General features: G+C 45.2%; 1 protein-coding gene across 1 annotated transcript in view; it reads right to left on the reverse strand.

Moving 5' to 3' along the window:
- LOC129356080 (USP6 N-terminal-like protein) overlaps positions 1–8,458 on the reverse strand; it is a 12,040-nt gene extending 3,582 nt beyond the window's left edge. Inside the window, 10 exon segments of the mRNA XM_055025692.1 lie at positions 358–478; positions 825–873; positions 1,867–1,976; positions 2,052–2,080; positions 2,083–2,158; positions 2,562–2,642; positions 2,712–2,751; positions 2,839–2,924; positions 4,353–4,426; positions 8,155–8,458. Of these exon segments, the coding sequence (XP_054881667.1) occupies positions 358–478; positions 825–873; positions 1,867–1,976; positions 2,052–2,080; positions 2,083–2,158; positions 2,562–2,642; positions 2,712–2,751; positions 2,839–2,924; positions 4,353–4,418 (658 nt within the window). The 5' untranslated portion in view covers positions 4,419–4,426; positions 8,155–8,458.
- Between the last annotated feature and the right edge of the window lie 5,221 nt (positions 8,459–13,679).

The following is a 13,679-nucleotide window of genomic DNA, read 5'->3' on the forward strand; positions in this document are numbered from 1 at the left end:
AGAACCACGGTTGGTCTTTTCTGGAGTTTTCTCTCACTGTGATGCAAGACGTGGGATGTGCACGACCATATAAGGAGAGATGATGCATCACTTTGGATCAGGAACATGAAACTTCCCTGGTAAGAAAATGTTTTTAAAACTCTTTATGTCTTCTTTCACAGCTCCACAGGACAGTTTATTAAGTCGTATCTGCAAACCGGAGATTCTCAAAAACTCTTTTTCAGAAATCCCCTAAAAACCACCAGTATAAATCCTGACCTGTGACTTTTAGCACAAGCCAGAATCATGCCTAACAGTCGCAGCAGACTGGAGGTCTTGAGGTGAAAACATTTTGCCCTGCGGCGTTCTGCAGCTCACCATGCATGGCGTGCCGATCGTTGGTCAGCAGCTGCGCCAGCGCCCAGAAGGCGTCTTCCTCGTTCATGTACATCAGCAGCAGGGCGGCGATCTGACTCATGCCCTGGCAGTAGCTCACCTCCTGCAGGCGGCAGACAACACAGAACAAAATAACAACATAAAAACACACGGTCCAGTCCTGCGGGGCCGGAGCGGTCGCTGGTTCTGGTTCAGCTTCAGGTCAACTAGCAGAAAGATCCACTGTAAAATTTCTCTACAGAATATAAAGACGTTGTTTTTCTGGTCGCAGAGTGAAGCACTGAACTGCAAACTGATCCAGATTCAGTGATCAGCCTGTCTGCAGCCTAACAGCAGAATATGAGATGTTTGCTGCAGAGCGTCGTGTCAGCAGGCTGTTAGGAAAAACCTGCACACATTTCACATCCAACATGATTATTGGTTAAACTGGAAGGAAAGCAGCTACTTACAGTGTTATAAACTGAATATGCAGAGAGGACGTGGAAGAGCGACTGCTGCCTGAGGAGAGGGAAACATCAGAGATTAGACATAAACACATCAATCACGTTATTAATAACCTCAGACTCTTTCCTAATGTTTCCATTTCATCCATTGGAGTTTCTGTACAAGCAAAACAGAAATATTCATGCAAATGCAGGCCACACTTTTCAGATCTAATCCTTCCATTTAAACATTTCTTTCCGTCTGAATCCCAAAATGTGGTTGAAATGTGACAAATGTGAATACTTTCTGACTGTACTTTAATTCTCATCCACCTCAGAAAACTGGACATTTTTCATCAGAAACATTTTCACTCTGCAGCCTGTAGATGAGAAGCTGCAGCAGCATAAAAACATCTCAGGGATTTAAAGATTCAATAAAACTGAGAGAAAAATTGGTAGAAGAATTGATGAACATACTGAAGACATGAGAACTGGAATGATAATCGATGGATGTAGAAATCTGATAAACTGTCAGTCGTTCAGTTTCTTTGTTTTGTGTTAATGTGTTTCTTTCTGCCTGCATCTTTTCTCTATTTTGTAATCATGTTTGTGTTTTTCACTCCTTTATTATTTTGTTTTTTGTAATTGCAGGTAATCTAATATTTTCATCCATCTGATTGGATCATTTTCACACATTAATTCAGGCGTTGTAACAAATTAGCTCTTTTATTAAACATCTGTTTTGGATGAGAACTTTCTGCTTCTACTGGAGTTAAAACATTTATTTTTATTTGACCTTTTTTCTACCTGACTTTTAACTTGTAAATTCAGGCATGCATGATTTGGATATGCTGTCAATAAAATGTTTAATTATTTTTACATTATTATCTAAAAATAGTTTTTAAAATAAGTTGTTCAGAAAAGCTGAAAATGATCTTGTGTGAATATAAACATGGCGTTTATGTTTCGTTCAGTTTGTCTGTGACTCTTTGTGTTGCTGTTGGACTAACAGGCTCTTCCTCACTGACTCCTGAAAATGTCACTCAGAAAGATTCGGACTGAAACCTACTTGACCCCGAAGCGGTCCATGAACATGATGTGGTTCCGAAAGGTTCTGTTGATGTCCAGGTCGATCTGCTTGATCTCAGAGGAACAGAGTCTGTATTGCTCCTTCATTTTCTAAGAGTCAAAGCAGCAAAACGAACTCAGGAACACGACGAAATCTGATGAACGAACGAGAGAATGAATCCTCACCTCGTATTTTCCCAGGTTCTCCCTCTGGTCCGCTCCACGTCCAGCAGCAGGGTCCAGGCCCGGCCCCGGAGCTGCAGGGGAATGCCCTTATAGACCCGCTTCACCATCTGCCAGCCAGCAGAGAGCAGACTGAGTCAGCGCCAGGCTTCACAGGAACGAAGCCGAACTCGTCACATCAGAAACATATTCAGAAAGTCACACAGAGATCAGATGATTAACACGACCAGAGTCACAGCAAAGTGATGTTTAAAGAGATTTCTGCAGCAATCGGGAATAAATCAGGATAAAAATACATTCAGTACAAATATGCATGTTTTACAGACCAAAAGTCTCGCAGACATTCAAGGTTTTTCAGTAAATTCAGTCAGACTCTGCTGGACAGGAAACCTCAAGAGTTCTGCTGAGTTTAGCTGTATTTGACACAATCCACGTTTTAAGAGGTCCTGGAACAGGAAGCCTGTCTGTTTTGACTCGTATTTCTAGATCTACGGCATCCCAGTGGTGCCTCACCTTGTCACTGTTCTTGTATTTGTCCCATTTATTCACCATCTTCAGCCATTTCTCTGCTCTCTCGACCTCCAGCTGCTTCCGCTGAGGAGACAGTAGAAAGTCAACAGAAACTGTTTGATTCCTGAGCTTTGAAATGTTTTCTGTCTTTACCTTCTCCTCTTGAACTGTTGGGGCCGGCAGCTCATTCTCACTGCAGGGAACAAACAAAGCATCAGGCAACGACCAGCAGAGAGCTGCTCACAGCGCCACCAAGTGGCCACATGATGCTGCGACTTACTGCATGAAGCCGAAGCGGTCGATGGCTTTATAGACGCTGTAATCAGCATCTTCCCAGGGGTCGATCTCCACGCCGCCCTGCCTGCCCTGGAAACACAAAAACAACCACATTTACTGGCAGGAAGAAGAAGTCAGGAAGGGCGGACATGTTGAATCCTCCTGCAGCCAATAGGAAAAGAAAAGACTTTTCAAAATGTTACAAAAACGTAATAATTTTCAATATTTTAATTTACAGCATAACAGATTCCATGTCAGAAACTTGATATGAAAACAGCAAAAACTGATTCTGAGCTGTTTCAGTTCACTGAAGGTAAAGTAACCTGGAAATTGTTTTAAAAGAGGATTGAATCTTTAAACAATAAACAATTTGTAATAATATTCATATGAAGTATAGTGCACAAAAGAGACTTTTCAAAATAAAACAGTAAGAAGAAATCAGTCAGGAAAACAAAGTGAATCAGGAGAAAAGAATGAAGAAAAGTAAAATCAGATGCTGTTCAGTTTTTACAGTAAAACCAAAGTGACATCAGAATCTGGTTAAAGCAGCAAAGTTCAGAAAAACCTCTCAGCGGTTTGAGTGTTGACATAACAGAGAGAAATACAGGAGGAGGAGGAGGAGGAGGAGGAGGAGGAGGAGGAGGAGGAGGAGGAGGAGGAGGAGGAGGAGGAGGAGGGGAGGAGGAGGAGAGGAGGAGGAGGAGGAGGAGGAGGAGGAGGAGGAGGAGGAGGAGGAGGAGGAGGAGGAGGAGGAGGAGGAGGAGGAGGAGGAGAGGAGGAGGAGGAGGAGGAGGAGGAGGAGGAGGAGGAGGAGGAGGAGGAGGAGGAGGAGGAGGAGGAGGAGGAGGAGGAGGAGGAGGAGGAGGAGGAGGAGGAGGAGGAGGAGGAGGAGGAGGAGGAGGAGGAGGAGGAGGAGGAGGAGGAGGAGGAGGAGGAGAGGAGGAGGAGGAGGAGGAGGAGGAGGAGGAGGAGGAGGAGGAGGAGGAGGAGGAGGAGGAGGAGGAGGAGGAGGAGGAGGAGGAGGAGGAGGAGGAGGAGGAGGAGGAGGAGGAGGAGGAGGAGGAGGAGGAGGAGGAGGAGGAGGAGGAGGAGGAGGAGGAGGAGGAGGAGGAGGAGGAGGAGGAGGAGGAGGAGGAGGAGGAGGAGGAGGAGGAGGAGGAGGAGTCCATTCAGACCCAGAACACAGGTTCTGGAGAGGACAGTATGGGAAGAGGAGTTTTACCCAGATCACTGGTTATTCTGCAGTTAAATCATCTGTTGTTCTCCAATAATCCTAACGTCACACACAAACACTCTGTTACATAATAAAAGCCCTTTGGCAGCCAAACATGCATCTTCCCACTCGTTTATTGTCCTCACAGGCACCAACCACAACTCACAAACAAACATCTTAAATCCTGCTTCCATCCTTCCCAGCGTTCCCAGTGGCTTTTCCACAACCATCCAACCTCCTCTGAACTCTGCAGAGCCGCAGATTCAACAGGAAGATCTGCAGGAAGCTGATCTGCAGAGACTCACCGTAGCATATTTTAGGATGATGTCGGCCCGTTCCTCTGCTATTAGAGTCTTGATGTCTTTCTTCATGTCAATATCTGCAGAGAGAGCAGAGCAGAGTGAGTTAGAGACGGAGAGCAGCGATGAGTGGGCGACTGTTCAGACCAACGGGATGAGCTGGAAGCACTTAAGCACGCTTTGAATGTAATGACTTCACAGAAGATCAACGCAGTAATGTACATTCATGCTAGCGTAGCGAAACGATGCAGTCATGGTAAAAGGAAAGAGCCTGAAGAAGGACGACGTGCTCTGGACAGACCAGACCAAATTAGGGATGTTTGGCCAACAAACGTTTGGACCTTCACACTAACAGTAAAGCATGGCAGCACAAGGTGATGATTTAGCATCCATTAGTTCACAGCAATGGGTTTGTTGCTGCAGTGTGCTCCAACAAAACCTCTCTGGCTCTACAGAACAAATAATCGTTATTGTTAAAGTCAAGACACACCGCCTACACCCGACTCTTTACGCTTCCTTCAACAGTCCCACTACTGACCGCCGTAGATGTCAGACTGAGTATTCACTCGAGGATATGTACCGGAAATCTCATCAGCAGAAGTTTTCTGTTCTCCTGAGACGAGATGTGAAAAGTCAAAAGGTCAACTTGGCCTTTTGGGGTGAAGGTAAGACTTGGGAAAGGGTCTCAGTCTGAGTGGACCAGAGGTTCTCCACAGTCAATGAGGTCCAACTGTCCCACAGCTGAAGTTTGGTCCAAACTGGGTCATGAATGTGGCAATGATCCCAACATGCGCTCAAACTGCACGGCAAAGTTTCATCATGAGACCACACCGCTCTAACGAGGAATATGTTCCACAAGATGTTTGCAGTCTTCTGTCAGGAAGACGTCTGATGAGCACATCAGCAAAACTTTCCTGGGATTTTACCTCTGGACATTAGTACCAGGAAGAACATCTCCAAGTCTTTCAAATCTCTAAAAACATATCATTCCCAAACAAAACACCAGGATTATTAATCCTGCTTAATCTACATTATCCATCCTGACCTACACAAAGGCAGGGCATGCTCGGGTAATCTGGGCTTTCTGCAGAACACAAAGCATCTGGATTAGGAATATCCCCAAAGCAAAAGGCTCCATTTCTCCCAGCAGGAAAGAGAGAGAGCCGTGAGGATCCGCAGCCGTCCATCAGACCGACGCTTTACCTTCTTAATGCTTCAGATCTCAACGTTTATTTAGTCTCATATTTGGTTTGTTGCATCAATCTACTGACAAAAAAGGTCAAAACTAGAAATTTAAGAAAACTTAGAAAAGAAAAAAACTGAGCTATTGCAAACACAACTAATCAGGTCAAACAAGTTGAGCTATTCAGGTACGAACATGCTGGGCTAGTTAAAGAAAAATGACCCAATCATTTCCCTGAGAGCGGTGGAAACTGGTCAGTTTCAGAACCAACCAGTCTATAGTAAACCTCACTACAGAAACCACAGACCTCTATAGACCAGAACCTCTATAGACCAGAACCTCTATAGACCAGAAACCTCTATAGACTAGAACCTCTATAGACCAGAACCTCTATAGACTAGAACCTCTATAGACCAGAACCTCTATAGACCAAAACCTCTATAGACTAGAACCTCTATAGACCAGAACCTCTATAGACCAGAACCTCTATAGACTAGAACCTCTATAGACTAGAACCTCTATAGACCAGAACCTCTATAGACCAGAACCTCTATAGACCAGAACCTCTATAGACTAGAACCTCTATAGACCAGAACCTCTATAGACCAGAACTTCTATAGACCCAGAACCTCTATAGACCCAGAACTAAACCTGCCGCTGTCCACATGGACAAGTCAAATGTCCTCAACACAAAAGCTTCATGGTCAAAGGTCAGCCTGCTTCTGGATTTAAGGCTTTCAGACCAAAGAGCGAAGTGAAGCACGGTAGTGGCTGTATGAGGTAAGGAAAGATGGCAGACCTTCGCGTCCACTGCATCGCTAAGACCGTTTCCTCCGAGTGTATTTGTGCATATTCAGGTATATTTTGTGTCTGGACTATTAAAATGTGAATGTCTCAATAATCTCAAGTATTCGCGGGTGTTATGGTCACTCCGGGAATTCATGGTAGAAGGTTGAGACTTGGTACCAGTTGGCCGGATTCAAGATGATCCAAAACAAGGACGCAGACTGATTCTGGACCAGAGGCTTAAAAGTCTGATTCAGGAAACCGACAGCTTAAACAAACTCTTCTGCAGACGGAACGATGCCAGGAGTTTGTTTGGCTCAGATCAACTTGCTAACAGACATTTACCAAAATATTTAAACATTTGAGGTTGTATGTGAGGATAAATAAAATGTTTGTACCGGGTCCATGGAAGCCATTCCTGGAAAAGGAACAGTGCAAATAACACATTAAAATCCCAAATTAACTCAACAGGAATGTCGATGATGAGGAGGAAACGCCAAACTGCAGCTGCAACCCGGCCAGAGTTTATCCAGTCAGACTCACATCTTCAGCTGGAATGAAAGGAGACAGAAACAGAACCTAGCGGGTCGTCAATCTTCCTGCTTCTCCTGGTTGGAGTCGGTGGTTCTTTCTCCAGCCCATGTCGGTTACATGATGTTCTTTCCTAAACTGATAGTGTGCAGAAGATCCTCTGCACCTGAAGACCCCAGACACACACATACGCAGAGTACTTTGGCTTTAAGTTTTATAAACCAGGCAGAAACACACTTTTCCCTCCGCTGGTTATGATTTCATAGCTTGTAAATCAGCAGAGGAGTGTTTGAACGTGCATCAGGGCAGCAGTTCTGCTGATACTGAGGTCTGGCTGCTGAAAGCCCCCAGAGGAAGTCGTCATCTGAAGCATATGGTGGCGGCTGCTGTGGTTGGGAGTAAATCGCACACGAGCTCTGGCGGCAGTCCCAGTCTGAAGGGTGGAGGCCCAAACTGGGAGAGACTGGACGGCACTGCTTGACCTGGACGGCCGACAAACCAAACCGGGCCCGGCGCTGGCTGCAGAAACGCCAAGGAGGCTGGAGACCTTCTCAGGGTCTGGGTCCGAATGAGAGCAGAAAATATGCTGTTCTTTACGTCCTGCGTCTGCACTCAGGAAGAACTAGTGAGAGTTTCTGATACCAGCCGTGGTTCTTCTGGGCCGGCCTCCCCTCATGACAAACCGACCCAAACCAAACCAAACTGGAATGAAGGCTTCAGGGATCTGCTGGGATTCTGACCCATTGGGCTCCAGGAAACATTTTCTGCTCTTTGTGTTAAAATAAAATGTGGTTCTGGAGCGGAGCTACAGATTTCAGAACCGTCTCCTTCCAGATCGATGCACGATGTGAACATCTGAATAAACAGGGAACAGATGATTTGGTTCCTCCTGTTTGACCCAAAGCAGAAACATCTGAGTCTGATTTCATGCCAGAAACTCAAACTGAACATGTTTTGTTCATTATTTTCATTTGGGCTCCATCTGGACCTGCAGCTGTAATAATCTCCTCAGATTAAGGTTATGATCCAGGTTATAATGATTCATATTTGAAATCTGGTTCCGTTTTGGTTTCATGGTTCTGATGATGTCAGGCCTCCATCAGAACCGGCGGTGATGCATCAGCACCGCCCGGACCGGTTCCACAGACCCGGACCAGCTTTACCGCGATCCGAACCTTCGGAACCGGAACATCGTTTATTCTCTGGAGGTAAACAAACGTCGCCTGATGGGAGACGAGCATCGCGAGTAATTATTATTATTATTCTGATTATAACGAGGGTAAAACACGCAGGAACAAACCCACTCACCGTGATTCTGTGGGTCTCTGCGCTGTCCGTGCAGGAGGAGCCGCAGCTCGTCGTGGCATCCTCCGGGGGAAGCGCAGCCTGCAGCGGGGGCCAAACAAAAGCCTCCCCCTCATTAGGTCACCGACACGCGGCCCAACCGCACGCAGAGAGCCGGGCTCCGGGACCCGGTTCCGACCACTGGGACCCGGTTCCGACCACTGAGCGGGCGCCGCGGGGTGGCAACCGGCAACCGAATCACAGCCGAATCACAGCCGAAACGGTCCGGGCCTTAAAGAAACAGAACCTGGAAGAGTTCCGACTCCAAACAAACAGCGCGGCCGGGTCGGAGCTCTGCTGCCACCTGCTGGACAGACGGGGAAGCGCGAGAGCAGAAATAACAGGAACATCCAAAACACTCCTGATCCAATTACTGTTAATGGGACAAGTTTCATTTCATAAATCAGAAACAACACATAGAAAACATGATTTGAAACCATAATACGATGTAATTGACACAAACTGGACACTATTTATTAGTAAAACTGGTTAATAATTGTCAAAAGTTAAAATTGTATTAAAATTTGTTTATATGAATTACCAGTATGCATTGAATCTGTTTAGACTAGTATTTTAAACCATAATAAATGTGATTAGACTGGATTACAGCAGCACTGATTTACATAGAAAACCAATGAAATTGACAAAATTCACTTTTGACAAAGAAAAATAGCTTTTAAATGAATCCTGCCACAAATATCAGCAGAAATAAAAGTAATATATCCAGATATTTTCAGCATAAATGGGAACGACCCACCAGTTTTCTAAAGTTTTAATTTCTTTTCAGAATCAACATTTCGGCAGGATCCTGTTCAAAGTTCAACATTTCATAGATACAAAAAGTAATTTCTTACTTTAATCGTGGCTGAGAAATGAGCCCAGATAATCATTCCTAATTAGCTATTGCACTATAAACTATAACTATAACTATAAACATCAAATAAACTTAATATATATATATATATATATATATATATATATATATATATATATATATATATATATATATATATATATATATATATAAAAAATTCCCTTCTCACCCACCGCGGGTGGTTCTTATCCTCTGAGCTCGGGTCCTCTACCAGAGGCCTGGGAGCTTGAGGGTTCTGCGCAGTATCTTGGCTGTGCCAAGGACTGCACATTTCTGGACTGAGATGTCTGATGTTGTTCCTGGGATCTGTTGTAGCCACTGCTCCAGTTTGGGGGTTACTGCCCGAGGGCCCCGATGACCACAGGTACCACTGTGGTCTTCACCTTCCAGGCCCTCTCCAGTTCTTCCCTGAGGCCCTGGTATTTCTCTAGTTTCTCGTGCTCCTTTTTCCTGATGTTGCAATCACTTGGTATTGCTACATCTACCACAACGGCTTTCCTCTGATGTTTATCCACTACGACAATGTCTGGTTGGTTCGCCATTACCATTTTGTCTGTCTGGATCTGGAAGTCCCACAGGATCTTAGCTCTGGTGTTCTCCACCACCTTTGGGGGTGTTTCCCACTTTGATCTTGGGGTTTCCAGTCCATATTCTGCACAGATGTTTCTGTACACTATGCCTGCCACTTGGTTATGTCGCTCCATGTACGCTTTCCCTGCCAGTATCTTGCACCCTGCTGTGATGTGCTGGACTGTCTCAGGGGCCTCCTTGCACAACCTACACCTTGGGTCTTGTCTGGTGTGGTAGATCTGGGCCTCTATTGCTCTGGTGTTTAGGGCCTGTTCCTGGGCTGCCAGGATGAGGGCCTCTGTGCTGTCCTTGAGTCCAGCTTTTTCCAGCCATTGGTAGGATTTACTGATATCAGCCACTTGGGTTATTTGCTGGTGGTACATCCCATGTAGGGGTTTGTCCTCCCATGATGGTATTCTGGCACCTCAACCTCCGTTCCCTGTTGTCTGAGACATTCACTGAGCACATTGTCTGTTGAGGCTTTGTCCCTGATGTATTTATGGATCTTAGTTGTTTCGTCCTGGACAGTGGTTCTCACACTCACTAGTCCTCTGCCTCCTTCCTTGCGGCTCGTGTACAGTCTCAGGGTGCTGGATTTGGGATGGAACCCTCCATGCATTGTTAGTAGCTTTCTGGTCTTAATATCTGTGGCTTTTATCTCCTCCTTTGGCCAGCTAATTATTCCAGCAGGGTATCTGATTACTGGCAAGGCATAGCTGTTTATCGCACGGATTTTGTTCTTGCCATTGAGCTGGCTTCTCAGGACTTGCCTTATTCGTTGGAGGTATTTAGCTGTGGCTCCTTTCCTTGTGGCCTCATCGAGGTTGCCATTGCTTGTGGTATACCTAGGTACTTGTAACTGTCCTCTATGTCTGCTATTGTTCCTTCTGGGAGTGAGACCCCTTCTGTGTGGATGACCTTCCCCCTCTTTGTGACCAGCCGACCACACTTCTCTAGTCCGAATGACATCCCAGTGTCAGTGCTGTAGATCCTGGTGGTGTGGATCAGTGAGTCGATGTCTCGCTCACACTTGGCGTACAGCTTGATGTCATCCATGTAGAGTAGGTGACTGATATTGGCCCCATTTTTGAGTCTGTATCCGTAGCCAGTCTTGTTGATAACTTGGCTGAGGGGTTCAGGCCTATGCAGAACAGTAGCGGGGACAGAGCATCTCCTTGGTATATGCCACATTTGATGGACACTTGTGCAAGTGGTTTGCAGTTGGCTTCAAGGGTGGTTTTCCACAGCCTCATCGAGTTTGCAATGAAGGCTCTCAGAGTCCTGTTGATGTTATACATCTCTAAGCATTCAATGATCCAAGTATGCGGCATTGAGTCATAGGCTTTCTTGTAATCAATCCAAGCCATGCACAGGTTGGTGTGTGTGTGTTGCCATTTTGCACATACAGACTAGTTTCTACAAAAAAAAAAAAAAAAATACTTTTTAACATAGATGTTAAAACTGTTATTTTGTTGTGACTGTAAGGTATGTGACAGATATATATATATAGCTGACTGGATATATATATATATATATATATATATATATCCCCGCTACTGTTCTGCATAGGCCTGAACCCCCTCAGCCAAGTTATCAACAAGACTGGCTACGGATACAGACTCAAAAATGGGGCCAATATCAGTCACCTACTCTACATGGATGACATCAAGCTGTACGCCAAGAGTGAGCGAGACATCGACTCACTGATCCACACCACCAGGATCTACAGCACTGACATTGGGATGTCATTCGGACTAGAGAAATGTGGTCGGCTGGTCACAAAGAGGGAAGGTCATCCACACAGAAGGGGTCTCACTCCCAGAAGGAACAATAGCAGACATAGAGGACAGTTACAAGTACCTAGGTATACCACAAGCAAATGGCAACCTCGATGAGGTCACAAGGAAAGAGCCACAGCTAAATACCTCCAACGAATAAGGCAAGTCCTGAGAAGCCAGCTCAATGGCAAGAACAAAATCCGTGCGATAAACAGCTATGCCTTGCCAGTAATCAGATACCCTGCTGGAATAATTAGCTGGCCAAAGGAGGAGATAAAAGCCACAGATATTAAGACCAGAAAGCTACTAACAATGCATGGAGGGTTCCATCCCAAATCCAGCACCCTGAGACTGTACACGAGCCGCAAGGAAGGAGGCAGAGGACTAGTGAGTGTGAGAACCACTGTCCAGGACGAAACAACTAAGATCCATAAATACATCAGGGACAAAGCCTCAACAGACAATGTGCTCAGTGATGTCTCAGACAACAGGGAACGGAGGTTGAGGTGCCAGATACCATCATGGGAGGACAAACCCTACATGGGATGTACCACCAGCAAATAACCCAAGTGGCTGATATCAGTAAATCCTACCAATGGCTGGAAAAAGCTGGACTCAAGGACAGCACAGAGGCCCTCATCCTGGCAGCCCAGGAACAGGCCCTAAACACCAGCAATAGAGGCCCAGATCTACCACACCAGACAAGACCCAAGGTGTAGGTTGTGCAAGGAGGCCCCTGAGACAGTCCAGCACATCACAGCAGGGTGCAAGATACTTGCAGGGAAAGCGTACATGGAGCGACATAACCAAGTGGCAGGCATAGTGTACAGAAACATCTGTGCAGAATATGGACTGGAAACCCCAAGATCAAAGTGGGAAACACCCCCAAAGGTGGTGGAGAACGCCAGAGCTAAGATCCTGTGGGACTTCCAGATCCAGACAGACAGAATGGTAATGGCGAACCAACCAGACATTGTCGTAGTGGATAAACATCAGAGGAAAGCCGTTGTGGTAGATGTAGCAATACCAAGTGATTGCAACATCAGGAAAAAGGAGCACGAGAAACTAGAGAAATACCAGGGCCTCAGGGAGGAACTGGAGAGGGCCTGGAAGGTGAAGACCACAGTGGTGCCTGTGGTTATCGGGGCCCTCGGGGCAGTAACCCCCAAACTGGAGCAGTGGCTACAACAGATCCCAGGAACAACATCAGACATCTCAGTCCAGAAATGTGCAGTCCTTGGCACAGCCAAGATACTGCAGGACCCTCAAGCTCCCAGGCCTCTGGTAGAGGACCCGAGCTCAGAGGATAAGAACCACCCGCGGTGGGTGAGAAGGGAATTTTTAATTTTTTATATATATATATATATATAAATAGTAATGAGCATCATTTATGTCATGAGTTCAGCTCTGTGCCACAGCAGATGAAGGAAATCCGAGTTCATCAAGACTTTTTCACATTATGTCCATTTATTGATCATATAAAAAGTTGAAACTCCCATAAACACAAATAAGACATGATTGAAAACTGCAAACATATAATTAAAAAACAAACAATTTAAAGCAACAGACACCAGAAATGTGTTAAAACAGGAAAATGCAAACATTATAAAAGTGATTTTTTCTCTGCAAAGTGCAAAAAAATTTTTAACTTCACACATAATATTTATACTGATGTTATCCAATGAAATGTTCTCTCATTTTTGTGATGTCAGACACAGTTTCAAACACTTCTGTTAAAAATACAAACATTTTGATGCCAAATGAGAAACTGACATGTTTTCACTTCCTGCTGTTTCTATAGTGAACAAAACCAAAATAAATTCAGTGAAAGTGAAATGCAAACGATTTAAAGCTCTCCAAACGGGCCGGGGACAAAGTTCTGCTGAGATGCAGGTCAGGTCGGGTCAAAGGTCAGCTCTCTGAACATTTCCTAGAGCTACAACAGAACAGCTGGACGTCCGGCGTGAAAGAGCAGAGCAATGAAACTCCTGGACTGAAGGGGAGGGCATTAATCTGAGGTCAAAGGTCAGCCAGCTGGCGGGACAGAACTTAAAAAAACGGTTTTTAACCCGATTGGAGAAAGAAAGGAGGGAAGGAAGCTTTTACACCTGCTGATCATCATGGCAACGCTACACTGAAGCACGGCGGTGACAGTGTCATGCCTTGTGATTTTTCTTTTTTTGTACAAAAAAATATTAGACTTTTATCACAACTTGATCAATAATGTATTAATGTTTAGAGGTTGAAATCAGTTTCATGTCTCAATG

The sequence above is a fragment of the Poeciliopsis prolifica genome, unplaced genomic scaffold (assembly GCF_027474105.1).
Source record: "Poeciliopsis prolifica strain line A6 unplaced genomic scaffold, Auburn_PproV2 SCAFFOLD155, whole genome shotgun sequence".
Taxonomy (NCBI): Eukaryota; Metazoa; Chordata; class Actinopteri; order Cyprinodontiformes; family Poeciliidae; genus Poeciliopsis; species Poeciliopsis prolifica.